The sequence below is a fragment of the Penicillium verrucosum genome (genome assembly GCF_028828655.1).
Source record: "Penicillium verrucosum strain IBT 35672 chromosome Unknown utg000003l_segment0_segment0, whole genome shotgun sequence".
Taxonomy (NCBI): domain Eukaryota; kingdom Fungi; phylum Ascomycota; class Eurotiomycetes; order Eurotiales; family Aspergillaceae; genus Penicillium; species Penicillium verrucosum.
In genome coordinates this window covers 807,361-833,815 of record NW_026643212.1, presented here as the reverse complement: position 1 = coordinate 833,815, position 26,455 = coordinate 807,361, and the positions used below count along the sequence as shown (strand labels likewise).

Here is a 26,455-nt window from a genome sequence, read left to right as displayed (position 1 = left end):
TTCCTCCCCTTCCCGACCAGCGGCTAGAGGAGAGTGACAATCATATACGTAACTAAAACTGATCTGTATAGGGTGGTTGTATACTGGGGATGCACCACCATTTATCGTTAGGAGCGGTGTAATAGCGAGCTACATCGGGTTAATGAGAACATCATCATCACCATAATCATCATCATATAAGAGTAGGCAGTACAATATAATGGAGGGAACCCAATAAATAATATTTTCGATAATACTATCAAAACAGAACAAAGAGCACAATCGCCAACACCAACACCAGGGTATAAATAAAAACAAAATCCAAAACACCGAAGACAAACAAACAATCCAAAATCACGCACAAACAAGGATGGGCCAAGCGCAAAGGGGCAAAAGCAAGCCTGCACAAGCCGACACAAGTCAACATGGCAAGCGCCATGTATATACAATAGCCTGCGTGAGGAAAAGGATGAGCGAAGCCACCATCCCGGCCGGTTCCGGGGTAGGTGGTAGAGACAACACGATCGGCTTATTTACCCCGCCGAAGGGTACCGAGGACTTCGGCCAGAGGGTTATGCTTCTTCGACTTTGGGGGAGACGGTACCCCCCGCGGAACGCGGCCCCATCGGATCGGAATGCCGTTGTTACTATCCGAAGTCCCTACTTCTCCCCCGTGGGGACACCAGACTCCTCCACAATTATATGGAGAGTGGGGATGTGGTAGGTGGTAGAGACAACACGACCGGTTAACTATTTGCTGCCCCGAAGGCACCGACGACTTCGGCCAGTGGGTTGACCTTCTTCGACTTCTGGGGGAGACGGTATCCCCGAGGAACGCGGATCCACCGGGTCGGAATGCCATCGTCGCTATCTGATCTCGCTTCCGCTCCCACCGTGGAGGTACCAGACTCCTCCACAATGAGTGCCCTTTGTGGGTCACTTAGTCTGCCCTCATGGGCCAAAAAGCTGGACATTCATTTTATTAGCATGGCGGATCAATACGACAGAACAAAGTAGGCTACACATACCGAATCAGCCAGACGATGAAGGCCATCACAACAACTAGGCCAATAAGACCACAGGCCCCAGGGACCACACTCTGTGTTTCGTGGTGTATTGTATTGTTTGCCATTTTGGAATTCATTGTTAGGCAACCTGTTGAACTAGATCGCTTCTTTGTGGGAGAAATCTGGACATACATTTCATTAGCATGACAGACCAATACGACAGAACAAAGCAGGCTGCACATACCGAATTAACCATACGATAAACAATACCACAACAATCAGGTCAGCAAGGCCACAGGCCCAGGGACCACACTCTGCCAGGCAGGAGTTTCGTTCTGTGTGCGTGCCATTTTGGAATTCATCGTTGGGCAACCTGTTGAAGTAGGTCGCTTCTGTGTGGGAGAAATCAGAGGAAGAATGATTAATTGATTCAACTAGGAAAGCAGGGGTCTATGTACCTACAGGCAGGCACCTTGATCACGTAACTCTGATTAAGTTTTGTCGTTCCTTCCTTTTTGGTGCATACATACATACATACATAGTTACATACATACATAGTTACATATCCATGGATGTCTCCATAGTAGTATACAAGTCAGCAACATCAACCTTGGAACCTTCAGAAAACCTTCTACGCAACTAGACCATTTTCGGAGGGTGATCGCACGATGACTCGGAGATACGATCTTTCTTCAATCTTCTCCTCCCGAGGTACTGTCCAAGGCTTTCTTATCTTTTTTCTGCTAAGCTTTCCACTCGCGAGCATGGAAGTTTACTCTTCCGAACGGGAAACAGTCGTCGACGTGCTTCTTGCCGAGCAAGCTCTGCGCGAACTGTCGCAGGCTGAGGAAACGCTACACCATAGAGCTATGGCCTTACAAAAGACCATAGCTATCGAGTCTGATCGGCTCCAACCTGACAAGACCACGCCTGTCGAATCTACTAGGGTCGAGCTTGAAAAGACGGATCAACAGCTTAAAGGGGTTCAACTACAATATGCAAGAAAGGAGCAAGCCCTTCACGAAGCGACATCTATGCTTAGACCCTACTTTAAAGTACCCTATGATGAGTTAAGGCGTGATCCTAAATGGTTTATGCGAGAAGAACTAGTACAGGACTGTTCGGATCGAGGTGGATGTTGTGGCCGGGAATGTGGGTGCTGCGCACAGAGGTATCTATCTCGAAGGAAGAAAGGCAGAGGCCATTGCACTATAGAGTGTCAGTGCTGTATCGGCTTTCGAGGCCTCGAGTTTCCAGAGGAAGATAAAGAGGAGATTAGGAGAAATTTCGAAGCTAGGCTTGAACCCCGGGGCTCGCGTTACTTTCACAACCTGGTAAATTGGTCTTTTTGTCTATTAGAGTGCCAAAAGCCTTCAAAACCAAAGTCCCGGTGGCATCGAATTTTCCGAACGGGTTCCAACTGATGAGAAAGAGTCATGAGGATGGCCGTACTTTGCTTGAATGTCGCTACTTTGCTCGAGAATAATCTGCTAGGGGAATGGATTCTTTTGACCACTCTTGTTTGATTCAAATGTCCTGGCCGATATCTACTATCCATGTATATAACAAGATTAGATGTAAAAGTACGTGATATGCAGATCGTGATATCCAGGTAGTTAGTTCTTCTTGATAAACAATATCAAATAACAGCAGAGGCATTTTTCAAACAGCTAGAAATCCAATTAGACAAAGATGTTGATGAGCATTGCATACCATATGCTCACATCGGTTCATATGGGGCACCGATCCATGTTACATATAGCGTATACGGTTATACAGTCCTTAGAAAGAGGACAACACCCCTCCACTAGCCGGAAGTTTCACGCGAAATCGACTCGGCAATGCCTGTGTTTCTCGGCACGGTTCATGGGGCTGGTGAGATCCGCCATATGCTGATCATGGCATGGGGTGGCGAGAACCTAGAAAAGATGGAGATGCCGCCGGACTTGGAGAGACAGATTCGGAGGTCTAGGAAAGAGATATATGCGCACGGTATTGTGCATGATGATATGCGCTGGCCTAATTTATCACGGAATGTCGAGTTGCAAACAAGAACGCAGGACCAAATAAAAGGTCCTCTGGTGATCTGCGGGAGCTATTGCTGAAACGACGGCGTATGACATGAGTATGGATATGTTTTGGAATCGCAATACAATGGAGATCTGTGAGGAAACAATGTATGTGGGCTCATGGCATGAAGTGGACTGAGGGAGAGAAAGGGAGGAAGAGAGGAAGGGGAGAGAGGAGCTATCTGCCTATTTATGTTGTACAGGACCTGCCTGTCACATGGGATGCCTGGGCCATCCAACAATATGTCACTTAGATATACCTACACGTATATAGCCATGGAATGAATTGATCTTCCTTAGATAAATTGAAAATGATTAAACCGTGTAAGACAAATAATGGTACGTGTAGGTGTAGACATAACTAATCATTTCTGTTTAATATACATACATCATTGGAAGTTTTCCGGTTGCCAAATTGGGACACTATTGTACATTTTGTAGAATTCACACATAACCCTCTCTACTGTTTCTGCTCAGTTTCAGTGTGATTGGAGACCTGCTCAGTCTCAGTGTGATTGGAGGCCTGCTCGGACTCGACATCATCCCGAGCACCTTGGCGATTGTTGTAAAAGCTCTTCTTCTCAAGCTTCTTCTGCTCGCGACGCTGGTGGTCCTCAGGGGTCAAGACCTTGCCCTTAGCAAAGGTGACCATCAGCTTGCGGCCGTAAGGCGCCTTGCGGGACAGAACCTCCTTGGCGCGGGAAGCGCTATTCACGTCGACGAAGTCGACGTGTCCGAATCCACGGGGCAAACCCGTGCGACGGTCGACGGGGATGCGGACATCGGTGACACCGGAGATATCATCGAACAAATCCTGCAGATCCTGGTCCGTCAATTCATAGGGCACGTTGCCCATGTAGAGGGTCTTGCTAGGACTGTTGCCGGTCATGGATCTGTACGTCGTGTTGGAGAACTGCACGACCACCTCACGGCCTTCGAAAACGCCTCCGTGCTGTTGTCTGATTGCTTCCGTGGCTTCCTCGACGGTGGAGAAGGTAACGTAGCCGAAACTGGAAGGGATAATGGGTCAGTGCCTGATAGGGGTTTCAGCTGCATTGCTGCTGCTGTCAATCGTCGGTTTTGGGAACCTACCCTTTGCTCAACCCGCGGGCATCGTGCACAATCAATGCGTTCTCCACGGCACCGAATTTCTCAAACTGCTTGCGCACGTCCTCTGCGGTTACGTCGAAGAAGAGGTTGCCCACGTACACGGTGGTCTTCGGTAAAGCGCCCTCGCTCATATACTGACGTCTGCGTTCTTGTCTTTCCTGACGGTAGTCCTCTGGCTTCATATCTGGTGTGATAGCCTCAACATATCTGACCGGAATTCGTGGACCGTCTTCATTGGTCGAGTTTAACCGAGTCTGTGTGAGGGTTGGGTAGGCGAACAGCGCAGGAGTGGGACATGCTGAGCGCAGCACTGTACTAGAGGCGGTGATCGATGAACGCGAAATGGCTGGGGACAATTGAAGCCGAGAAACGGCCCGGCGGAAGCAATGCCTGGGGATTGTTTAGTATTCGGCAATCTTCCAAAGTTACAGCAGAGATCGAGGGAACATGAGGTATAATGACTCGGACTCGGACTCTGCATTCAGTACGACTCACATCTTAATAATTAAATTAACACAAGATGTGTTTAATCACGTATTAGAAATAATATGTTGACAGGAGAAGAATTGCGTGAAGCCAGATACTTTTTCCCGGATAGATAGATAAGTACCGACACGTGACTGATATAGCGCCTATGATAACAAGAGTAGATTGAGGTTGTAATCGGATTTGGTGGATTCGGCAGAATGGGGATTTGAAGAATAGAGGATGCTATTTCGGACACGAGTACGTTTATGGATACGCCTGCTTTGCGAATGTTGCATTGGATTATTTGTTGTATGTTGGTATGCTAATGGGAATCGGGGGTCTGTTGCTTTGAGGGATTTGATGGGTACTACTACTGGGCCATTTTGTTATGTTTATTTGTGATGGAAGTGGGATTGATGGGAACTTCAATGTATAGTTATTGGTGTAGGGATGTTCAGCAAACTGGAGTACAATCGCTAGTTTAACTGTATAGAAACATTTTCTGATCCGACCCTCTTGCCTTCACACTCGATCGAAATCTCCGTGGAGGCGCCTGAGGGTACCATCTCAATCGTGTAATGGAACCTCTTGCATCTCTGACCACCGGGACCTTTGTGACTTTCAAGTTCATCGTATTCAAAGCCGGTAAGATCGAAGTTAATGGTGGAATGAAGCCTCACACCAGGACTGGTCAATCTTTTAGGCGGCCGTTCGTTTTCGCACTGATAAATCTTCACTTTGAAGGAAGACGGTGGGAATTCTTCCCTCCTAGTATATGTTCTGTAGAACTCTTTCCGGATAGGAGATGCCCTCATAATTTCCTCGCCCTAGTGGTAGTTGTTAATATGCAAGTTTGTGGTAGGAAAACCCCAATTGTGCCTACCTTTTCGATATACCACGACATCTGATTTCTCGCCTTGTAAATACCCTCGGCTTGACATAAATACTTATCTTTATGGCGATGAACCCCTTCTACGAATCGAGGTGTTGAGTTGACGCCGAGACACGTCCTAGAGATGGTTGAAAGAATAGTAGGAGCATTAGGCACCTCCACGGAGATAGGGGCCTCCATGAGTCCTTTGAGGATGGCTCCACGGCAGATGGCAGTATGTCTTTTAATCATATCTTAGTTAACAATATCCGGTCAAATGTAATAGCAAAAAGACGTACCTCCTGACGGCGTTAGACCGACAGATTTCGATACCCCGATGTGAATATTCGGCCTCGAGGCGTTCGCGGATATAGGGGCTGGAGCCGAGGCCCCGACAAGAACGATTCCCTTGATAGTATGAGCATCCTAGAACTGACAACAAGATACTCCTACTTACAGTCACATCATGGCCTTTGTCTTCAGCCGTTTCTATTTGCTTGTCCACTAGTTTTAGGTGACCAGGAATAGCTCTAGCGTCAAAGGCCGTTTTGATGTCAGAGCTAAGTTCCTAGTTAATGGAAAGTAATCATTGCACCGATTGAGGAGACGTACCTAGGGAAAGTAGACATACCCATTCTTGATATGGGGCTTGCGGGATGTATCATTCAAGTCTGCGCCAGATAACGGGCCACGCAGTATTGACAATGTCCAAAAAGGGCGATGGTCCTGTAGAGAATATCGTGACTTGATACCGGACTCCCATTCTTCTGCTAGGATAGTTTTGATATCAGCAGGGGTAAAGCTATACCATTTACGGCCGATACGAGCTTTGCATTGTGATTTGAAGTCTTCGTCGATAAAGATTCCACCACAGACACTGCCTATACATTGTTAGCATATCTGTAGCTTGCACATCTCTTTTTGTGACGGAGCGAAGAGAGCATATAATTAGCTTACCATCACCCTCGACCGCTTCGCGCAGCTGGAGAGGCTTCGTATCTTCAATCTCGTAGGTAATCACATCCGTATGACAGCGCGACGGCAATTAGTCGGTGCCTTAGAAAGCATCGTCGTAACGCGAATTGAGCCTACTTACCACGGACCCTCCTCCAGCATCGCAAATCACAAACACATCACCCGGGTCAGTTTCTTGGGAGAGTTCGGTTTCATTTGGGACTTTGAGTTGTTGACGTCCATGGTAGACCGTACCATGTTGTAAGTCTCCGGTTCTCTGTACTAACCTTGAGAATGAGGTTCGATATGAAGGTTTGAAGGTGGGAAGTAGGTACTAGTTGTGAGGGATTAAGCATGTTCACGACTTATATAGGTACCCCCCCCCGGCATTCTTACAAGCTCACTGATAGCATACTCTTCTGTCACAAATAACCGTTCCGGAAAACCCCCGTCGTAAAATGCTGGAAATTTTCAAAGTCGCGTATCGTACCGACGGTATCGTTAGGTCCCCCCTCGACAAGGATGGGAATGGTTGCCTGCCCGAATGACTTTGGCAGCTTGCATGTCCCTTTGCATATCGGTTATAATCGGGCGTTAATGCACTATTAGCTGGGCTCTCCCAATGTGTCTATACTGATATTCGTGGGATGCAAGGCTGTTGGTTAGTTAGTCTGTCTCTCACACAGCGCTCCGTGTCTAGATTTTAGTCCAGTTGGCGCCTATGCATATGGGAAAGATATATAGCATGGCTGGCTGGCTTTCGGGGAAAGGACACAGATAGCGTTATGCTTCTCTTCGATATACGATACTTAGAAACCATACCCAGTTGTCTTTCCTGCCGTACTCGTATTCTATGATACAAGTCAATTTTGCAAATACCGATCTGCTGGGGCTCTGGTATACTCCGTAATAGACAAGAACGTTTCCGAGGTTGGGAGACTAGTAAACAATTCAAGGCAAGAAACCTCACCCTTCGCCAAGTAAATGGCTTGAGCGGGGATTGTATGGTTTGCAAAACGTAGGATCCTTAAAGTACTGATACATCTTGGTTTCTCCGCGGAGATGAGTATCTATAGAGAGACGTGGCCGAGTAGTAAACTGCAGCAGCGGCGAGGCTGACTTGCAGCGGCAATGCATTCCCCATATTGAGCCCCCCAAATTTGGGCACCTGCAGTCAGCTCCCGTTAAAGACAGTTACGGGCGATTATAGGGAGTGCCTTGCAGCATATTTTATCACCGCTATATTAATTTCAACTTCTTTTTTACATACACTGACATCTTACTAGATCTCCTTTTTTGGATGTTCTTCTTAGGGTCTTTCTAGTTGTATTTCTGGTTGTCTTTCTAGTTGTCTTTTCTAAGGCATTATAAGGCATGTCCTCAGATTTTAGGTGTAAAAGGCGCTGGGCTGAATATCTTATATAGAGAACATTCAGAAGTTTGGGATTGAAGTGAAGATAAAGGATAAAACACAAATCAAATGTAAGGTTTGACAACTCAGGAGTGGAAATATATAACGGTAGCCTCATGATATGATACATGTACATTAACCAACCCCCAACACCAACAGAATCCATCAAAAGACAACATCTTTTCTCAGATCGCCTGGATTCCTCCATCAAAATGACAATCATAGTCGCTCCCACGCATACCTATCCATCCGGTAAAGAAGAAGCAAAACATTCCTCATTGCTTCAAGTCATTAGGTCAAGAAACCAACAAAACATTCCGAGGTATCAAAAAGGGCCAGCGCAAAACTTTTTCTGGCAAAAGCGGGAGAGAATAAACCATGTGAAATACGAGTACACCTCCACCTCGTTCATTGGGAACCTTGGCCCCGATCATTGTTTTGTGGAGGCATTGGCGACATGCCGTACCCTGTTATAGGCACACCTCCACTGTCGGGGCTGTTGGAGGATGCTGAGAACATTGTCGGTGGCCGGGGAACACCACCAATCGATGGCCCCCGACTTGAGGTCAGAGGACTAGGCAGCGAAGGCTGTGACATGCCTCCAGACTGTTGGGTTGTTTGGCGCTGTGCATCAATCATAGGCCAGAATTGATTGGATGTGTCGAAGGTTGGGTTTTGGATGTATGTATCCCAAGCATCCTAATACCAATATGTTAGCATTGAAATCCGGGTCCTAAAGAAGAAAAGACTTACCCAATCCAGATTAACCTGCATGTCCGGCATCTGCCCGAACATGCTGCTAAAGGGCGAAAGTGCACCCGGCATTTCCGCCGAGGCACCCACGCCACCTGCTCCCATTCCCATTGGCGACTCCCCCGTCTTGAACGTAGGATCGGCAAATGGCGGCGGGCCCGGGTTCATCGGGCTCATTCCGCTGCTCAGCAGGCCGAGGGTCATGGCCGCGTTCTGCTTCTCATCTTGTGGCTCAAAGGAAGCAGCTCCGGCGTTGTTTTCAACGCCTGGGGCCATCATGTGCAACTTGCTGAGCATCACACCAAGTATGCTGGATGCTTTCCATGCTTCCATGCTCTCATCGAGCGACTCATCCCAAATTTCTTTTGAGTGTTGGATTGCGGCGGTCATTTCATCGCGCCGCTCTCGGCCCCAGGTGTACGTGTCTCCAGATGGCCGGCCGCTCACCTGCAATGACAGGCCGTGGTATAGGTCGAGAGTAACAATGGTGGCTGCGAGTAAGAAGTCGGCTGAACTTTGGGAAGTTACACGGCTCTGGCGACTGCGTAGGCGTCCGTTGCGCGTCTCCGCGTGCAGGAGCGCCTGGACTTGTAATAACTCCATTGCCGAGTCGATACATGTCCTTCGAGAATAGGTGAAACGGGGATTTTCCCGTGCGCGAACCACATACGGGCGATGAAGCACACACTGAGCTTTGTTATATACGGCCATTACCTACACAAACGGTCAGTATCGATGTAAGTTGTGGCGGGTTTCAGGAAACTTACGCTAAACCGTGACATAATCAGATTAACAGGGTCCAACTGGCACTCCTCCATAGGTCGAATACGCAAGTGGTCAGGAATCAAGTCCCTTGCTTGTCGGAGTTCCGTGTCGATTTCCATCACCTTTTCGTATGGGGCTGTTGAGACAGCAGAGCTTTGATCAACCACTTTACCGAATACGTATGCCAGACGCGCTTTAGCAATCAAATACGAGATCGGTGTTGGCTCGTTCAACTGACGAGGGGGCGGGAGTTCCTTGCAGTCTTCATCGAAATCATCGTCGTACAAATTCCGTGGTAGCTCAGTATCGCTCTCCGTGCCTCGGATCATCCCCGGCAGCCCGACTTGGTATGAGAACAGAAGGTCGGCCTGGCGCACAAAGGTCCACACTCGCCGTCGCATCTCACCTTGGAAAGGGGTGATGTTTGGGTACATTTTGGAGTCGCGGTGATATCCCGATCGCATTGCCAGGCGAGTAACAACGCCAGTCATGACCCAAATGGAAATGTCCGCTTCTCGAGTCTGAGAGAAATCGCCATGCAAATGAAACACGAACGCTTCAATCAGATACGGGTGAGGTTTTGTGTAGTCAGCCAATGTCAAGCATTGTGCTACAGAATTTCGGAATCCCGCAGCCATATCCAGAGACTTGCCCCGGAATTCAGGTGGCTCATCGCCTTCGCGGTGGTAAGATAGCATTGCCAACCTCATCATTCCGAAGAGCATGGCGATCCAGACGAGTTCGGTCGCGGCAGGATCATCCCAATGTTTATTATACTAGCGGAGTCAGAGTCTAGACTCGCAATGAACTTCCTCTCGGTGGGCTTACCTGTGCTTGAAATGTAGGGCCGTGAAGAACATCTAGACAGAGTCAATATCCGGGTAGAATCACGGGTTATGGACATAACAAATACTCACGTGTTGCAGGATCATAGCAATTGAAATAGCGAGCAATAAGGATGTCAGTTGTATACTTAGAAGGCAAGCCACTCATGATCTCCCCACGGCTCATCGACCTATTGATACCAAACAGCAAATTCGCGCCTGTTGTATCACTAGCTGGGCGGGCCGCTTTAACTTTCTCAACTTGCTCCTCGAGTTGCTTCTTATGCGTTGTGAAGAAACTTCGCACCTCGGAGATCTATTCGACAGGTTAGAGAGGTTCCGGTTTGGTCAAACCTCCTCAACTTACATCATTCAACACAGACACCCAATGAGCGTCGCTGATGTAATACGACTTGTTATTGTCCATCTTCATGACACCAAACGACTTCGTCACCTGGTCCGTGTCACTCTCTTCGGCGCCCTCCATGCCATCCTCTTCGGCATCGATGTCATGGGAGAATCGAGTCGAACCTGTACTACTTTCCCCGGAGAGTGCCGCCATGGCAGCAGCCGGGCCTGCAGACTGAGAGCCGTTTGTCATCAACGAAAGAACCAAGCCTTCTAACCGATCGATGCGGTTTTGCATATCATCCGGTGTATTGGAAACTTGCTGGGTCGAGTTCTTCTTGCGCGAGTTGGGTTGCGCATAATTGCATGAAGCAGCATCTCCTCGTTTGACACAGTTTTCGCAAGGATTTGTACGATTGCATTTCAGCCTGGAACTGTTAGAAAAAAAAAAAAATAGATTTCAGCCATGTCTTGTTGAATGCTTACTTTCTGTGCCGACAAGGCCCGCATGACAAAGGCACCCGGTTTCGTTTCCGGACGACTCTGTAATCTGGAGAGTGGCCAGCACTCGATGAGTTTGTAGAAGGAGGTGTCGGTGTCATTTTGAATGGCATGATCAGTATTGGTGATCAAAATTATTGCGATGTCCTCGGTAACACCCGTAAACACTGGCAAATATGATGCAGTGCACTTCAAGTCAGCGGTCCAGCCGGGCGGGGCTCTCAAACACGCTGTCGAAGTCCGCACAGCTCTGAGACCGAATCAAATATGCCACTCAGTTATTCTGCAATTCATCCAAACAACCTTTCGGTATGATTGTAAGACACCCCTGGATATCTGCACGGGATTCCGAAAGCAATTTGTTTCCTTCCCTGGTCGTAGCAAGGTATGAACAGTTTGGCGCAATGTCGATGCCAGAGGATTTGGCTCGTGTCTTTAGGCAACCGTGCCAGACCTAGGGCTTAGAGATGTGGCTGATGTTGTTCGCGAGTATTTTGTGCGGTCGGAGATGATACGTAGGCCACACAGTATCACCTAGACAAATTTCAGGGTAATGCGATGAACGGATGTGCGTTGTCGAAGCTTGTGAAGGAGGGGTGGGAGATGCCGCGTGGGTGGATAAGCCTGGTCGGGGGCCAAAACCAGATTTGGAAGGCTGTTGATAATATTTTTGATTCAGGAGTCTAGATCAGGGTTCCCTTTAAGTTAACTATCACAACAAATAGATGATCATAAGAAAATGAAGCTAGACAAGGTGGGTGAAGGTCCCCGACCAAATGATGATTAATCCGTTATCTCCGATTTTCCTTATCACCAGATGATCTCACCTCAGTGTAGTGCCAGGTGGACACAATACAACATTGGAAGTTAAGATAAACAGTTTCTACATATATCCTTATGTTTTGAAATGCCTGTTAGATGCAATGCAGAGGCCTTAACTCCGACATCAGGTTGATTCTCATTTTAATCCTAGACTTCGTTTTTCCCTGGTTTGACGCCGATTGGCCAGCTATACGACGATCAGTGACTCATAGGCGTAATTCAATCAAACATCCATAGATGCATATAACTAGTTATGGACCCCATGCTCTTTTTTTAAGGAAAAAGGGGAGAACTACCTATATTGGACGTTAGAGTTACACTAGACGTGGTTTGCATGCGCTACAACATATATACCTCTACTATTACTTATACAATCCGTCACTTACCTCCACCGGCCACCAAGTTTCAATAGCATAGTACTTGTTTGTAAGCGATATAGTATAACTAACTAGTTAGTTATTCCAAGAATTTTAAAGCAACTTGAGAATTTTGCAACGTTGAATAAATATTCACATAAAACTCGATAGCATTCTCACCACAATTCAAGCATTGTCAACCTATCTCCCGGCCGAGCCCACTGCTCTTATACCCTCCAAATGGCAGATCATGGGCCGTAGTTGGGCTAGTGCAGTTAACTCCAATCCAATGGCTCCGGACTCCAGCTTCGTGGCTATTCCAAACGGAGTCTGCTACGGGCGACTATAGGGATCACCGTAACATAACTCTCTCATTGGTTTATACTAGTTAACAACTAGTTATGTAACTAACTAGTTAGTAGTAATATTGAACCCAGATGATGACTTATGATGCCTTAGAAAAGATATATAAAGAGACATCTAGAAAGACAACTAGAAAGACCCTAAGAAGAACATCTAAAAAAGAAGATCCAGTAATATGTCAGTGTATGTAAAAGAGAAGTTGAAATTAATCAAGACGGCGGTGATAAAATAAGCTGTAAGGCACTAGCCAATGAGAGAGTTATGTGATGGTGAGCACTATAGTCGCCTGTAGTCTGCATTGGTGGACTTGATATTGTCCTGAATTGCAGTACTGGAAATCGTCGAGCTACTACATTTGGATATGCTATATGGAGCCTACGATACTGAAAACTTCTTATGTTCGTCCAACCCTTCCGTTAGTACATATAACTAGTTATCGCTTATGCGATGTACGTCTTGTATCTTGTGTATGAGAGTTCAAATTATGTATACTATATTAATTCAACCCTGATGCAGAATAGTGTCGATTATTGCGTTACAAAGAATTCTCGGTTGTTGAATGTCGTCCCGAATGCCGATGCACAGGCTACACTCAAATATGGGGTATATACTTGGCATTCACTAAATACGGGGGATCTGATCTCCTCGAACTACATTCCAGTGGATCCATCTTCCGGTTATTGACGAATCGAAAACTTGCACGGGGTAATGCTTCCTAGGGATACCTCACATGTCTACACTATCGTCCATCGGATCCTGACATGCACAACTGCCGAACTCAGCGTCTTTGTGTGCATCAAAGCGTTTTGAGATCATGATCTCCTTCTAGCGGGGAAGAACATTACGTATGTTGTGTGATATGGCTATATATAACGTGCCGTCCTTATGGCTACTGCGTTGGACAAGGCCTAAGGGATCGGACATAATTATGGCTATTATCTTATATCTTTCTAGTGCTACACTTTACTATGCTGTCTATGCAGTTCCTCCCCTGTTCCTACTCTATCTTGCATTCAATTATTTCTACAATTCATTAAACATCTTTCCTGGTCCTTTCTGGGCGCACCTGACTGATATATGGCGATATATCGATGTGAAGGGTCGACGTCCTGAACTTACCCATATAGCTTTACACCGCAAGTATGGCGATATCGTGCGCCTAGGGCCACGCACTTTGTCCTTCGCGGACCCAAAGGCAACAAAAGTGATCTACGGTCTAAACAAAGGATTCACCAAGGTAGTTATACGCCGGCCCCTGCAACACGCACGCCTTCTAATTGAGAGGATAGTCCGAATTCTACCCAGTACAAATGAGCGTTTCTAAAGGCGAGCCATTACCATCACTGTTCTCTACGTTAGATGAGACATTTCATGCGAATCTCCGCCGTTCTGTGAACCATGCATTCTCAATGAGCTCATTAGTACAGTATGAGCCGATGGTGGATGAAACGACGGAGATTTTCCTCGACCAAACAAGCCGACTCTTCGCTGATGGATCCACGGTGTGTGATTTCGCACGGTGGCTACAATTCTTTGCCTTTGATGTCATTGGAAGCATCACGTATAGCAAACGCCATGGGTTTATCGAGAAAAACGAAGACATCGATGGAATCGTCGGTTCCCTGGCAAATATCTTCGATTATTCTGCCCCTATTGGTCAAATGCCATGGCTAGATAAGCTGTTTTGGAAGAATCCGATATTTGATCTTCTTCAAAAGTTGGGCTTATCAGATAATTCTCATCCTGTGGCTATCTTCGCAAAGCACCGCATGGAAGAACGTATGTCAGCAAAAGTTGATGTAACAGGATCAAAGGATGACCTTCTCACAAGGTTCCTCAAGGCGGGTGAAAACCGTCCAGATTTCATGACAAACAAACGCATCCTTACCATGGCCGTCTCTATGGCCTTCGCCGGGTCTGAAACAACCGCCATCAGCATTGCCGCCGTGTTTTACTACTTACTTAAGAACCCTGCGTGCATGTCACGGGTTAAACAAGAGCTGGATGACGCCGTGCACAACGGTACGATCGTGAACCGCCCAACAGGACTTGTCTCATGGACAGAGTCACAACAGCTGCCCTATCTCGATGCCTGTATAAAAGAAGCTTTCCGTATGCATCCTGCTGCAGGACTTCCGCTGGAACGTGTTGTTCCTGCATCGGGAGTGGAGATATCCGGTCATTTCATTCGTGGCGGAACAATCGTTGGTTGCAGCCCCTGGGTTATTCACCGTCGTGAAGACATCTTTGGTTCAGATGCCGACGTATACAACCCGGATAGATGGCTTACTGCGCCGCCGGATCAAATAAAGGCTATGGATGGAATGATGCTCCAGTTTGGTGCCGGTTCGAGGACCTGCATTGGAAAGAATATTTCTCTAATGGAGATTTATAAAATTATACCCAGCTTTTTGCGGAGGTTTGAGGTATATTCTCTTTGTTTTCTACGCGGGGCAAATAGTAGGGATGCTAACTTATTTCTTTGTTAGGTACAATTGGCATATCCTGACCAAGAATGGAAACTGTGGAATGCATGGTTTGTACGCCAACACAACTTCAAGACGATTTTTACGGACAGAGAGATTATAGTATGATTTAGCATTGGTTATTTTTTATTTTTTATCTTATGTATTGAATCCCGGAACTTTTATATATTTATTTTTATTACCAAATGTGATTTCTCAAGAGACATCCTTCTTAATGAAAAGGCTTTTCGCGCCCTTTGCAATATCAGCATACATCACTGTAGATGACTGGCTTTTTTAGATTAGCAGAGTAAACTGTCTTCAGCACAAATAACTATCCTAGTTGGATCAACATGTTGAATCATTATTTTATAATCCTTTCACACCAGCCCTATCCCCAATTTCTGTACCAGAGGTCCAACTATCGTACAAGTGCTAGATTGAAGAGAAGAAAACTGCGAAGGACTAATATTCAAATGTGTGGACATCTTGTTAACCTGTTTGGGGATTATATAGCGAGCATTATGCTTCTGATCTTAACAAAGAAATAGGGGCTAAGAGGCACTAGTAACTACATAACTATATCATCCTAACTAGTTAACTATAGTTAACTGTAATAACTAACGTGTAATATCGAATGCAACACAAACACCAACCAACATCAACCAACACCAACATTTAGGCTGCAACATGGAACTGACACTCTTAGGGCAAGGCTGATCTGCGGGATTAAATCATTGGATATTATTGTACACGAACTCCCCTAACTCATATCTAGCTACAGCAGCCAACGGAAATATACATAACTAGTGAAACTCAGTATTATTTTTCCTATCACAGAAATAACCTGGAAATACACCGCTATCATATCCCTGCATGTATCTACCGGTCGACCGCAGGGACTACAAACAGCAACGGGTATACGGAGTAGAGCTAGGCTTTGTTTTTGTTGTTTTTTTCCTTTAACAAAGAAACCAGTAAAAAAAGATACGAAAAATGACCCTATTTCTGTGTCAATAAGTAAATACTTGACACATTGTCCTGATATTGTACTACATATACTATGTACCAAGTAGATATAGTTAGTAGAGGACCATGGGAAACGATGAAGTGTTATAGTCACTTCATCACACTTCATCCATACCAACTAGAAGCCTCCAGAACTTGTACAACTATTTACCTACTTATATTCTATGTATATAAGTAGTGAATTAGCCAATTGTCACCCTGGTCACCCTATAGTCACGCTATATACACCCCTGTTAGCTGCCAGCGCAGCAAATAAAGAACAAACGATACATCACTCCATAATAATACTTAATAAGCCGTCCATCCCCCATTCCCCCAATTCTCCACTATATTCCTATTTTTTTTTTTTTCAACATCTTCAAACCCATATTGCCATCTTTATCCATTACCTTATTATGAGTGACAATCGGGGTCGTGGACGTGGTGACCGTGGAGGTGATCGTGGCCGGGGTGATCGAGGTCGGGGTGCCGATCGAGGTCGCGGTCGCGGGGAAAGTCGCGGCGATTTAGCCTTCCGCCCAGCCGGTAGAGGGGATGGAAATCGTGGTGATTTCCGAGGTGATTTCCGAGGCCGAGGTGGTGATAGGGGTCGTGGCGACTTTAGAGGAAGTGATCGGGGTCGTGGCCGAGGTGGAGGTGATTTCCGCGGTCGTGGTGATTTTCGTGGCGGTCGTGGGGGTGGACGTGGAGGTGCTACCAACTTTGGCCCACCTATCTTCAGGTTTGCCTCTCACTCTTGGCTACTTACTCATTGAACAAATCTAATCGTTTGCCTATAGACAAGGCGAACCTATCCCACCTCCTAATACCACCGTCACCAAGACCGAAAATGACCTTGCCAAAGCTCTGACTGTGAGCGGCAAGAAGACAATCAGACAGGCAAAATATCCCGAGCGTCCTGGTTATGGCACAGTTGGCAGGCCGGTGACTTTGTATGCAAACTACCTGCCGTTGACCCTGCCTAACAAGCAGCTGTTCCGCTATCATATTTCCATTGCAGCCGACTCTGCAGGCCGATCTGCCCCTGTGGGCAAGAAGGCCCGACACATTGTGCGTCTGCTGTTGGAGGAGCACTTCCCCCAGCAAAAGAACAGTATTGCGTCCGACTTCCGGTCTACCCTAGTCTCATGCGTCAAATTGACTGAGGGTAAATTCCATGTGCGATACAAAGAGCACATTGATGATGACTACATCGATCCACCCCGCGTGCACCAGGTTACCTGCCAGTATACTGGCGAGATCAATCCTGCCGACTTGGTTAACTATCTGACCTCCACCAACGCCGGTGCCATGCTTGAATCTAAGTCTGAGATTGTGGCTGCTCTCAATATGATCATGGGCCACCACCCCAAGACGGATGACCAGGTCGTCTCTGTAGGAGCCAACAGACACTACAGTCTACGTCAGGATAGCATGGAATCATTCAACCTTGGCGGTGGCCTATCTGTTCTGCGTGGATTCTTCGTCAGTGTGCGTGCCGCGACTGCTCGTGTGCTCTTGAACGTCCAGGTCAAATATCTGGCCTGTTACAATGAAGGGCCTTTGGTCAACGTGATCCAAGGCTACAACAGCAGGAGCACTTATCGTTTGGAGAAGTTCCTCAAGAGCCTACGGGTTCGCATAACCCATATCACTCGAAAAAACAGTCGCGGCCAGCCCCGGCCTCGCATCAGGCCTATCTATGGCCTAGCAAGCTCCAGTGATGGTGGCTCGTCCCCCAACCCACCCAGGATTACCTCCCACGGTGCTGGTCCCAAAGATGTGCAATTTTTCCTAGCTGAATCTAGCCCTCAACCCGTCGCTGTGCCCGGTGCGCCCGAGTCCAAGGCTAAGAAGGGAAAGAAAGCGCCCAGGGCCGGTCCTGCGGAAGCGGGTCGCTACATAACCGTTGCTGACTTCTTCAAAAAGGGTCCGTTGATCTTGACTTTTCCTTCGACTCCCTCCCTCCTCGTGTTATGCTGACTTCTCTATTAGAGTACAACATGACTTTGAATGCAAACAACCCAGTGGTGAATATCGGGTCTCGTGAGAGACCTGTCTATGTCCCCGTTGAGGTCTGCGAAGTCGAGCCTGGCCAGCCAGCTAAATCCAAGCTTTCTGGCGATCAAACAGCCAGTATGCTCCGCTTCGCCGTCATGGGTCGAAAGCCGGGCCAGAACGCCCAGTCGATTGTTACCAAGGGCGTTGGTGTGCTGGGACTTGGCGAGCCCCTAAATGCCACTCTAGTAAGAATTACCTCGCTCCGAAGACCTCGTCAAGATATCTAACCTTCATTTTGCAGTCTGCTTTCGGTGTTAACTCTTCCACTGAGTTGATCACGGTCCCTGGACGTGTTCTCCCCGCCCCAAATGTCTACTACAAGGACGGGAACAGGACCAAGGAAATTAGAACTCAATTTGGCAGCTGGAACATGCGCCAAATCCAGTTCTCCAAGCCTGCGGCCCTGAAATCCTGGACTTATCTTTACATTGATCAGCAAGGCTCCCGCCCAGTTTTCCAAAGCCAAGATCACCTTGACAAGTCTCTGCAAGGTTTCAGAAAGACACTCGTGGATATGGGAATGGCTGTGGGCGCCCACAAGCCCGGAAAACGTGTTGTCCTGACCGGCAAGAACGAAGCCAACGATATCCAGCAAGCCGTCCTCGATCTGCAAAAGCAGCACAACCCAGTCTTCATCCTGGGTGTCCTCTGCGCTAAAGACACTGGCATCTACAACTGCGTCAAGCAAGTCTGCGACGTCCGCTGCGGAATCCGCAACGTGAACGTGCTCGCAGAAAAGCTTATCAACTCCAACGACCAGTACAACGCCAACGTGGGCCTGAAAATCAACCTCAAATTAGGCGGTGCCAACCAAGCCCTGCGCACCGCCGACCTCGGCATAATCTCCGAAGGCAAGACAATGCTAGTCGGGATCGACGTAACCCACCCGTCGCCAGGCTCCGCCAGCACAGCCCCCAGCGTAGCAGGCATTGTCGCTTCAGTCGACGCAACCCTCGCCCAATGGCCCGCCGAGATCCGCGTCCAGGGATCCCGGCAAGAAATGGTCGCCGACCTAGAAACCCTCCTCGCCTCCCGTCTCCAGCACTGGCGAAAACTAAACAGATCCCTCCCGGAGAACATCATCGTCTACCGCGACGGCGTCTCAGAGGGCCAATACAACAAAGTCATCGACGAGGAACTCCCCCTCCTCCAAGAAGCATGCAAGAAAACCTACCCGGCAGACCAGACAAAGAAAGGCCTCCCGCGTCTTGCCATCGTCGTCGTCGGAAAACGCCACAACACCCGCTTCTACCCAACAACAGAACAGGACTCGAACCGCGAGAACCCAATCCCCGGAACCGTCGTCGACCGCGGCGTCTCCGAGGCCCGAGACTGGGACTTCTTCCTACAGGCTCACTCCGCCCTCCAGGGAACTGCCCGTCCTGCTCACTACTTCACCGTCTGGGACGAGATCTTCTACTCCCGTCACCCGGCTAACAGCCCCGGCCCCGGCGCGGCTGATGTCCTTCAAGACCTCACTCACAAGATGTGTTACATGTTCGGCCGTGCTACGAAGGCGGTTAGTGTCTGTCCGCCGGCGTACTATGCCGATCTGGTTTGTACGCGTGCGAGATGCTTCTTGAGTGATCTATTCGACCCTATGTCGCTTGATCCTTCTGGTGGTAGTACCAGTGGCACTGACGGCACGGCGGATATGTCCCGTATGGTGGATGTCAAGATCCATCCTAATATTGCGGAGACTATGTTCTACATCTAGGTTGGTGAATTTCTGGTTTGACATCTATTGGATATCTATTATGCGCGTTTGCGTATCTTTCTGAGACCTTTCTGAGGCCTTTCTGAAATCTTTCTGAAATCTATTTGAAATCTATTTGGAATCTACTTGATTTGGATTGCATTTAATTTATTTGGTGGTGGAAGTGGAAGCGGAAATTGGGATTGATATTGAAACAATTTTGGTGGAGGAATGAAGGATATCACACTTTTGGACCTGGAGAACTCACTCACATTCACTCGCTCAATCTTTTTGGTCTTTGGAAAATGTCGTTTGGGGTATTCTGTCTCGGTCAGCTTCGATACTTGGACACCGGACACTGACATCTAGTTTACTATTTGGAGTAACTCAGCTGTGAGACTCAATTGAATCTTCAAACGATAACATATATGGTCCCTTAGTAGACGTGTACCACTGTTATCTTGAAGTAGAAAAGGGTTTACGAATCTGCTAGAGGAATCAAAGTCAAACACTATAAATTAACAGATAAACGAATCCCGCTCTCGTGGAAATAAACTTGTACACTAGTGACATCTTGAGGGCAACAGGTACAGAAAGGTAAAAAGAAAAGGCAAAAGAAGATAGACAAGAAGGCAAATGGTTGAAGGTAATACATGCAGACCCAAGCATTCCACACTCGACTCCAACTACAAGTTCCAAGCGCGAAGTAAAGGGGAAACCATGGGCCTCTTATTTTTTTCTGTGATTTTTGCAGTTTCAAGGACAATGTCCAAAATTCATGCGGGTATCGATACATAGCTCGTGATCGGAAAGAGGCGGCCGTTGCTTGTCATATAACAGGAAGACGGAGCTTAAGACGACTTCTCCACTGACAAGGGATACATTTGTAGTATCAAAGCTAAGCCCTAGACCAGCGCAGGCTCATTTAGTTCTCTCCGTGGGTCCAGCTGGGCTGGTTGTGGCCGAGAGGGTTGCGCTGTGCAGTGGCATTTCTCCTAACGGGCTCGGGAGACTGCTCGTCGTAGTTACCCCAGTGTGACTCCATCATCTTATTGTGCGCGGTGTGTTTTTGGGCAGCCGGCAGCGGGGACTGCTCATCGTAGTTACCCCAGTGTGACTCCATCATCTTATGGTGCGTGGTGTGTTTTTGGGCAGCCGGCAGGGGGACTGCTCATCGTATTTATCCCAGTGTGACTCCATCATCTTATTATGCGCATCATGCTTCTGGGCAGGCTTGTTCTCCTTGTCAGAGGTCGGGGGCTGGTCCTCGTCGTCGAAGAGACGGTTCTCGTAGAGACGCTTGCCGCGGCCGGCGAATGAGCTGATGACCCGCCCGTCGTCCCCGGATTCTTCATCGGTCAACTCGAAGTGACGGTCTGTGTCGCGACGGGGCTTGACCACATTTGGCTTGCCTTGGGGGATCCGTCGCCATCTTCGTTATCGCCAAAGCCAAAGTGCCGGCGTTCTTGTCCGCGTGGAGCGCGTGAGGCCTTCACGGGCGTCTCGACGTCGTCGAAGTCCCAGTGGGTTGCATGTTTAGTGTTTGCCTGTTTGACTTCTCCCTTTGCTTCGCGCTCCGAGTTGTCGCCGCCAATCTCGAAGTGGTTGTATTTTCCAGGGGCAGTTTTGTAGAAATGGCGGTCTTCGTCAACGGGCCCTTTGCCGGCAGCATTTTCTTCGCCGATCTCAAAGTGGCTGTATTTTCGGGGGTCGGTTCTGTAGAAATTACGGTCTTCGTCGACGGGCCCTTTAGCGGCCTTTCCGTCCTCTTCGTCGACCGGGGCAGCCCGGCGCTGGGGCTTCGAGGGGGAGTCGGGCAGATGGTCATCCTTCACGAAGATATCGCTGAAGTTACGCGTGGCAGGTCGCCCAGACGAGGGCGCAAAGGGAGGCACATAGGCGGGGGCCTTCTTGGTAGGGGACAGAATCTCATTCAATGAACCCGCTCCGTAAGGGTCTTGTGTGTATTTCTTGCTGGATGCAGGTTTGGAGGTCTCCTTGCTCGGGGAGAGGAGCTCGGTCAGGGAGTCGGCTGAGTAGGGATCTCTGATGCGGCGCTTGCCTGGGGATGAGGGGCGATTGGGGAGCTTGGTCTCCGAGTCCTGAGAAGCAGGCTGCGAGGGTGCCAAACGCGCTGTCTCGGCGGTTTTGAGAAGACGGAGTTGATCTTTTCCATCACGAACGGGCCATTGGCGTCCGCGCGCTCCAATAACCTCGACTTGCTTCAGCAATGAGGCTTGATCCCAGTAAATGCGGATCTGCTTGATCTGTTTATCGGCGTCGAAGTGGACAATGTGAACCTGCAGGATGATGCATTAGCTTCCGATAACGCGACGCGCGTCGGGGAATTTACCGTGGGGAAGGTCGCGACACGGTCGGCCAGGAAATTATCGTCCATCGAGGGGAGATAAACCCCACCACCCTCAGTGAATTCGAGGGTTGTCTCCATGTCTAGACATAGCGAGTCTGATCCTTCAATGGCACTGATGACCTGGTTCGATTTCGTCTTGACCACCTTGGCGTTCTTCAACACATGAGTGATGACATTGTCGGCCTGCTCGAACTTCGTCGTGGTAGGAACATAGATCATGGACACATCGTCGGCCAATTTAGCAGACCTGGGATTATCCAGGAACCGCTGGTATTCGGTCTTGAAGTAGGACATTGTCAACCGTCTAGGGACAGGGGTTTTTTTGAAAGGAGAAAGATATTCCAGAGAAGATAGCTTTACTCTAGAATACTCTAGAAGCAAGCTAGATGAGATTGAAGTTACAAAGAAACTATTTCAATTAAGAAGAAGAGAAGAAAGAGGAAGAGAGAAAGAGGGAAACAGTTTGGTCTACGAGGCCCAAGTGGCGGGAGTACAACGTCCAAAATAATTTATAACAGGGGAAACGCTAGAACCAGTTAGTCCTCGGTACCTTGCATATATATTCCAATGTCAAATAATAATGAAAAGTGGAAAATGCATAGAAAACGCGAAAATGTAAATAGAAAAAACATTGAACATCCCTGAAATCATCTGAAAACACGCCAGTGTTTCACCATACGGGGGGCCTAGGCTTGGGGCTTGGCTCGTCTCTCCGGCAACTGGAGATTCTGGAGAATACAACTTACACTTTAAGGGCTTTAGCCTCTACAGAGGGGTATGGATTGCACAGGGGTTAGACATGCAACTTAATGCAATTGTACATTTCAGATCAAATGCCCCCTCAAGCGGTTGACACAATCTCTGATGGGTCGGAAGTCATTTCAGCTGCAATGCCGATCCAAACCGGGCACTCTCGGGTGGGAGACTTGATCGGTCTTTCATTGAAGTATAGCCATCCAAGTCAGAAAGTATGGCATGTGTACTGAGCAGGGACTTGTCAAACTCCAGCTCCTGACCGGCCAATTCATTTTTCCCCTGTGAGGCAGTAAAGCCATCCAAGCACTCGCCCTATCTTCGGGGATAGATAGCATGGTAGATTATCGTATTGGTGAAAAGGGTGGGTATGTGTTGCAATCGTGTCTCGTTACAAAGGTCTATTAAAGGAAACCGCGTTAGAATGGTCATATGTGCTGGGCGCGATTCAAATGACTTACCCAAGATAATCCTCCTTGATGGTGCCAATGGCATTGATAGCAGCCACGTCGGGCTTGACACCGAGAATCTTCAACCGCAGACTGGTTCCTTTCTCGATCACTTGATCGGCATGATCAGTGTATTGCGGCGGCACGGTGTTGGGCTCCCACTTGATATCGGAGGGGATGTTCTGATAGGCGTTGTGAGCAATGAAATTCTCTAGGATATCCAAGGTCGGAGCAAACAAAAACATACCTTTCGCGCAATGAAGACAGACAATGGACCCGCCAGGGTGAAGATACCGGTAGGCTTAACGGAGGTAACGATGGCATCGACCTAAGATCAGTCAGCAAGAATTCCCAAAGACGACAACCTCGGATCCCAAGCGCATACCGTCTCGCCACGGAATGGCTTCCAGATGATCGCACGATATCTGATAGTGTATTCTGCCTGTCCGATTCCAGGCATCACCCGCCCTTCGCCAATATCAACCATGTCCATGACACAGATCACAAAGTGATCACCTGTGCACCGTCCCTCTTCCTCCTCGTTGAGTCGACCGATGAGGTACTCTCGCATGTTGGGTCCGAAATAGGACGGGTGCATCGAGATCACCTTGGTCTCTTCTTTGAGGAAAAACATCGTCGCGGTTATGGTTGGATGAAAATGCGCTAATGCCGAAGTGCGGAGTGGAAAGATTCAAGTCGCTTTCGGGGACAGTGATGCTGTCAATCGAGGTCGAGGGACGGCGTTTTCGACCACGCGCTCATGACCTGCAACGGTAAAAGCACAAACAAGATGTGGCTGCCAGAAATGAGCGAAATGAGATCCGAGTACCCGTGGGAGTGGCAGAAATTGTATCTGCCTTGGATCTTGAACGAGGAGGCAGATACAGTTGCTGCAGGCGCAAGCTTTCCCTTCGTAAGAGCATCTCCAGTCTGGTGGGCCAAGTTTGGGTGGGTGGAGTCACGTGGTACGATTCTTCATCGGTGGGAAGTTGACTTGATAATTGCACGTTTCAAGTCAATGAAACTTCGTTTTTTCCTTTGATAGGTTACGTTCTGAAATAGGTAGTCAGTAGTGCGCTTGACGATACTTTATCCTTAACGGGGTGAGGGATTGCTTCTTATATGAAGAATAATTGGATGATCTATAGCAGACCATAGTTTGACGATATGTACAGAAGTAAATGATGGACTTTGCTCGCTTTGGGCCTTCTGGTTACCTTATACTCCCATTTTAAGCTATATATACCCTTGTCCGGTTGGTTTCGACTGATTATTGTGTTTCAGATTCAGGTTGAATGCATACCCTGAAGCTATATATATCCGGCTGCTAGTATCTTAGATTTCGATATTCATATTGCAACCGAGTTCTAAATTAACAAATTGGATGATCCAATACTGCAATGTAGAACATACAGCTAAAGCTATAATGTAGATGGTCTGTAGTTACATATGGTCTGTACATGTATGGTGGTTACCACACCTGGAGCCGCCGTTTACGATGCCAAGACCCAATGTCCTCAGCGACCACATGACGCCAGGGCCAGTGCCGTGAATATCAATTGCACCACTCAACGCTTTCCGATAAAAAGATGATGCCACTTGCCTGATATCATCCCCCGCAAAACTTTTCCCCCAGAATTTCCCATCTTTTTGTTTCCTACTCGGAATACCCGGCAAGATGGCGCTTAATCTTGAGAAACAGTTGCTCTTCGTAAGCATTAACCTTGGAACCCCCGGAACGACTATAACTGACCGAGAACCAGTACGGAGCTTACCATAGCAATCCTGTATAGCGGCCTTATCCCCATCGCCAGTAGTGCGCACCTACTAACAGCGCAGGTCAACGTTGCAATCCACATCACCTGCGTCCCAATCCTACTGTTTACCGGGATCGTACTCGTATGTGAAACTCAGATTTTCCAAATCAAACAAGATATCACCAATGTATCAAGATACTAACAGCGACTCCCAAGGCCTGCAACTGCCCGCCCTTCTTCACTCTCCCAGCCGCCATCCAAATCGAATACCTGCCGGCAAATGCCGGCACCATTGGCGCCTTTATTTACGCCACATTTTATGTCCTCCTAGAGCCCATAGCCGGCGGCCTCCTCGCACCCGCTGTTATTACAGCTGCATACTACGGAAACTACTTCCTCAGCACACACGGCAGCATCGTGAACTACTGGGCCGGGGGCATACATATTGTGTCATGGCTGGCGCAGTTCATTGGACACGGCGTGTTTGAGAAGCGTGCTCCCGCCTTGGTGGATAATCTTGTTCAAGCTTTACTGCTTGCGCCGCTGTTTGTCTGGATGGAGGTTCTGTTCTTCTTCGGATATCGCTCGGAGCTTAAGAAGCGGTTTGAGAAGGGCGTTCAGCTGGAGATTCTGAAGTTCCGGAAGGAGGGGAATGAGAATGGCAAGGGCAAGGGGAAGGCGGCCCAATAGATGCTGACTTGTGCGTACAGCATGCAGCAAGGGGAGATATTGTTCGCCAAGACCGGGTGCTTTATGTTGTTCTCGGGTTGTCTTGGTTGACGCTGAAAGTCTTAGTAGCTTTATGAGCGCGTTGATTCATATCTCTGTTATTAGCAAAGCGATTGATTGCATCTTTTTTTCCCCCTATCCTTTTGCGAGTGTTATTTTGCATTGCCTTTTGGTCAATTTGGTATGTACTTCTCGCTTTCCCGTGATATAGGCGTTGCCAATACGTAGTTTTATTGTATGGTAGTATTATATATCATACAAGCAAATATAGAGACATGGAAATAAAGAATAATAATAACATAACCAAAGCTACCTACCTATAACAAAACATGCACCCGTCTTCGGTTGCCGTGACGAAAGCCATGACATAAGCGATTCACCTGACCAGGAATTCCGCCGATCCGAGAAGAGAAAAAAACGGAAGGACAGTGGCCCGTGGCACACTCTTCCGGTTGGCAATGTCAATGAAAGTAACTCATTCTGACCTTGTAGAATATTTTGAAAAATTTGGAGAATTTATAGAAATCATATGAAAAAGAAATATAAAACAAAATATAGCCTTGTA

At 47.9% G+C, this 26,455-nt stretch overlaps 12 protein-coding genes across 12 annotated transcripts; 6 read left to right on the top strand and 6 right to left on the bottom strand.

Moving 5' to 3' along the window:
- Positions 1-349: 349 nt before the first annotated feature.
- Positions 350-703, top strand: N7516_008110 (uncharacterized protein; the record flags this gene model as incomplete). Its single annotated transcript, XM_057220830.1, has 1 exon — positions 350-703. The coding sequence occupies one exon, from the start codon at positions 350-352 to the stop codon at positions 701-703; it is 354 nt and encodes a 117-aa protein (XP_057071102.1).
- A 22-nt stretch (positions 704-725) lies between these two features.
- Positions 726-1,111, bottom strand: N7516_008109 (uncharacterized protein; the record flags this gene model as incomplete). Its single annotated transcript, XM_057220829.1, has 2 exons — positions 726-945; positions 1,008-1,111. 2 exons carry the CDS (start codon positions 1,109-1,111, stop codon positions 726-728), a joined length of 324 nt encoding a protein of 107 aa, XP_057071101.1.
- A 639-nt stretch (positions 1,112-1,750) lies between these two features.
- N7516_008108 (uncharacterized protein) lies at positions 1,751-2,201 on the top strand (the record flags this gene model as incomplete). The annotated part of the gene is made up of 2 exons (XM_057220828.1): positions 1,751-2,076; positions 2,102-2,201. 2 exons carry the CDS (start codon positions 1,751-1,753, stop codon positions 2,199-2,201), a joined length of 426 nt encoding a protein of 141 aa, XP_057071100.1.
- A 626-nt stretch (positions 2,202-2,827) lies between these two features.
- Positions 2,828-3,091, top strand: N7516_008107 (uncharacterized protein; the record flags this gene model as incomplete). Its single annotated transcript, XM_057220827.1, has 1 exon — positions 2,828-3,091. The coding sequence occupies one exon, from the start codon at positions 2,828-2,830 to the stop codon at positions 3,089-3,091; it is 264 nt and encodes an 87-aa protein (XP_057071099.1).
- A 424-nt stretch (positions 3,092-3,515) lies between these two features.
- Positions 3,516-6,716, bottom strand: N7516_008106 (nucleic acid-binding protein; the record flags this gene model as incomplete). Its single annotated transcript, XM_057220826.1, has 9 exons — positions 3,516-4,065; positions 4,148-4,555; positions 5,162-5,460; positions 5,517-5,758; positions 5,804-5,912; positions 5,962-6,064; positions 6,136-6,385; positions 6,462-6,503; positions 6,635-6,716. 9 exons carry the CDS (start codon positions 6,714-6,716, stop codon positions 3,516-3,518), a joined length of 2,085 nt encoding a protein of 694 aa, XP_057071098.1.
- A 1,561-nt stretch (positions 6,717-8,277) lies between these two features.
- N7516_008105 (uncharacterized protein) lies at positions 8,278-11,161 on the bottom strand (the record flags this gene model as incomplete). The annotated part of the gene is made up of 7 exons (XM_057220825.1): positions 8,278-8,568; positions 8,623-9,336; positions 9,390-10,163; positions 10,216-10,247; positions 10,305-10,527; positions 10,579-10,987; positions 11,046-11,161. 7 exons carry the CDS (start codon positions 11,159-11,161, stop codon positions 8,278-8,280), a joined length of 2,559 nt encoding a protein of 852 aa, XP_057071097.1.
- A 2,368-nt stretch (positions 11,162-13,529) lies between these two features.
- On the top strand, positions 13,530-15,195 carry N7516_008104 (cytochrome P450; the record flags this gene model as incomplete). Its single annotated transcript, XM_057220824.1, has 3 exons — positions 13,530-13,838; positions 13,891-15,027; positions 15,091-15,195. The coding sequence occupies 3 exons, from the start codon at positions 13,530-13,532 to the stop codon at positions 15,193-15,195; spliced, it is 1,551 nt and encodes a 516-aa protein (XP_057071096.1).
- Positions 15,196-16,490: 1,295 nt separating this feature from the next.
- N7516_008103 (putative RNA interference and gene silencing protein (Qde2)) lies at positions 16,491-19,852 on the top strand (the record flags this gene model as incomplete). The annotated part of the gene is made up of 4 exons (XM_057220823.1): positions 16,491-16,816; positions 16,875-18,004; positions 18,070-18,320; positions 18,377-19,852. The coding sequence occupies 4 exons, from the start codon at positions 16,491-16,493 to the stop codon at positions 19,850-19,852; spliced, it is 3,183 nt and encodes a 1,060-aa protein (XP_057071095.1).
- A 904-nt stretch (positions 19,853-20,756) lies between these two features.
- Positions 20,757-20,957, bottom strand: N7516_008102 (uncharacterized protein; the record flags this gene model as incomplete). The annotated part of the gene is made up of 1 exon (XM_057220822.1): positions 20,757-20,957. One exon carries the CDS (start codon positions 20,955-20,957, stop codon positions 20,757-20,759), a length of 201 nt encoding a protein of 66 aa, XP_057071094.1.
- N7516_008101 (uncharacterized protein) lies at positions 20,954-22,496 on the bottom strand (the record flags this gene model as incomplete). Its single annotated transcript, XM_057220821.1, is given in 3 exon segments — positions 20,954-21,193; positions 21,205-22,131; positions 22,185-22,496. 3 exon segments carry the CDS (start codon positions 22,494-22,496, stop codon positions 20,954-20,956), a joined length of 1,479 nt encoding a protein of 492 aa, XP_057071093.1.
- Positions 22,497-23,250: 754 nt separating this feature from the next.
- N7516_008100 (DNA-directed RNA polymerase II subunit RPB7) lies at positions 23,251-24,086 on the bottom strand. Its single transcript, XM_057220820.1, has 4 exons — positions 23,790-24,086; positions 23,652-23,732; positions 23,417-23,586; positions 23,251-23,356 (listed from the first exon to the last, which is right to left on the bottom strand). Exons 1-4 carry the CDS (start codon positions 24,036-24,038, stop codon positions 23,347-23,349), a joined length of 510 nt encoding a protein of 169 aa, XP_057071092.1. The 5' UTR covers positions 24,039-24,086; the 3' UTR covers positions 23,251-23,346.
- A 996-nt stretch (positions 24,087-25,082) lies between these two features.
- N7516_008099 (2-hydroxy-palmitic acid dioxygenase MPO1) lies at positions 25,083-25,851 on the top strand (the record flags this gene model as incomplete). The annotated part of the gene is made up of 3 exons (XM_057220819.1): positions 25,083-25,105; positions 25,168-25,303; positions 25,378-25,851. The coding sequence occupies 3 exons, from the start codon at positions 25,083-25,085 to the stop codon at positions 25,849-25,851; spliced, it is 633 nt and encodes a 210-aa protein (XP_057071091.1).
- Between the last annotated feature and the right edge of the window lie 604 nt (positions 25,852-26,455).

Bases quoted from the DNA above. Each gene is read 5' to 3' on its own strand.
- N7516_008100 (XM_057220820.1), bottom strand. From the start codon at position 24,038: ATGTTTTTCCTCAAAGAAGAGACCAAGGTGATCTCGATGCACCCGTCC. The intron at 23,733-23,789 runs GTATGCGCTTGG...GACTGATCTTAG, and splicing joins AGCCATTCCGTGGCGAGACG to GTCGATGCCATCGTTACCTC. The intron at 23,587-23,651 runs GTATGTTTTTGT...AACGCCTATCAG, and splicing joins CTGTCTTCATTGCGCGAAAG to AACATCCCCTCCGATATCAA.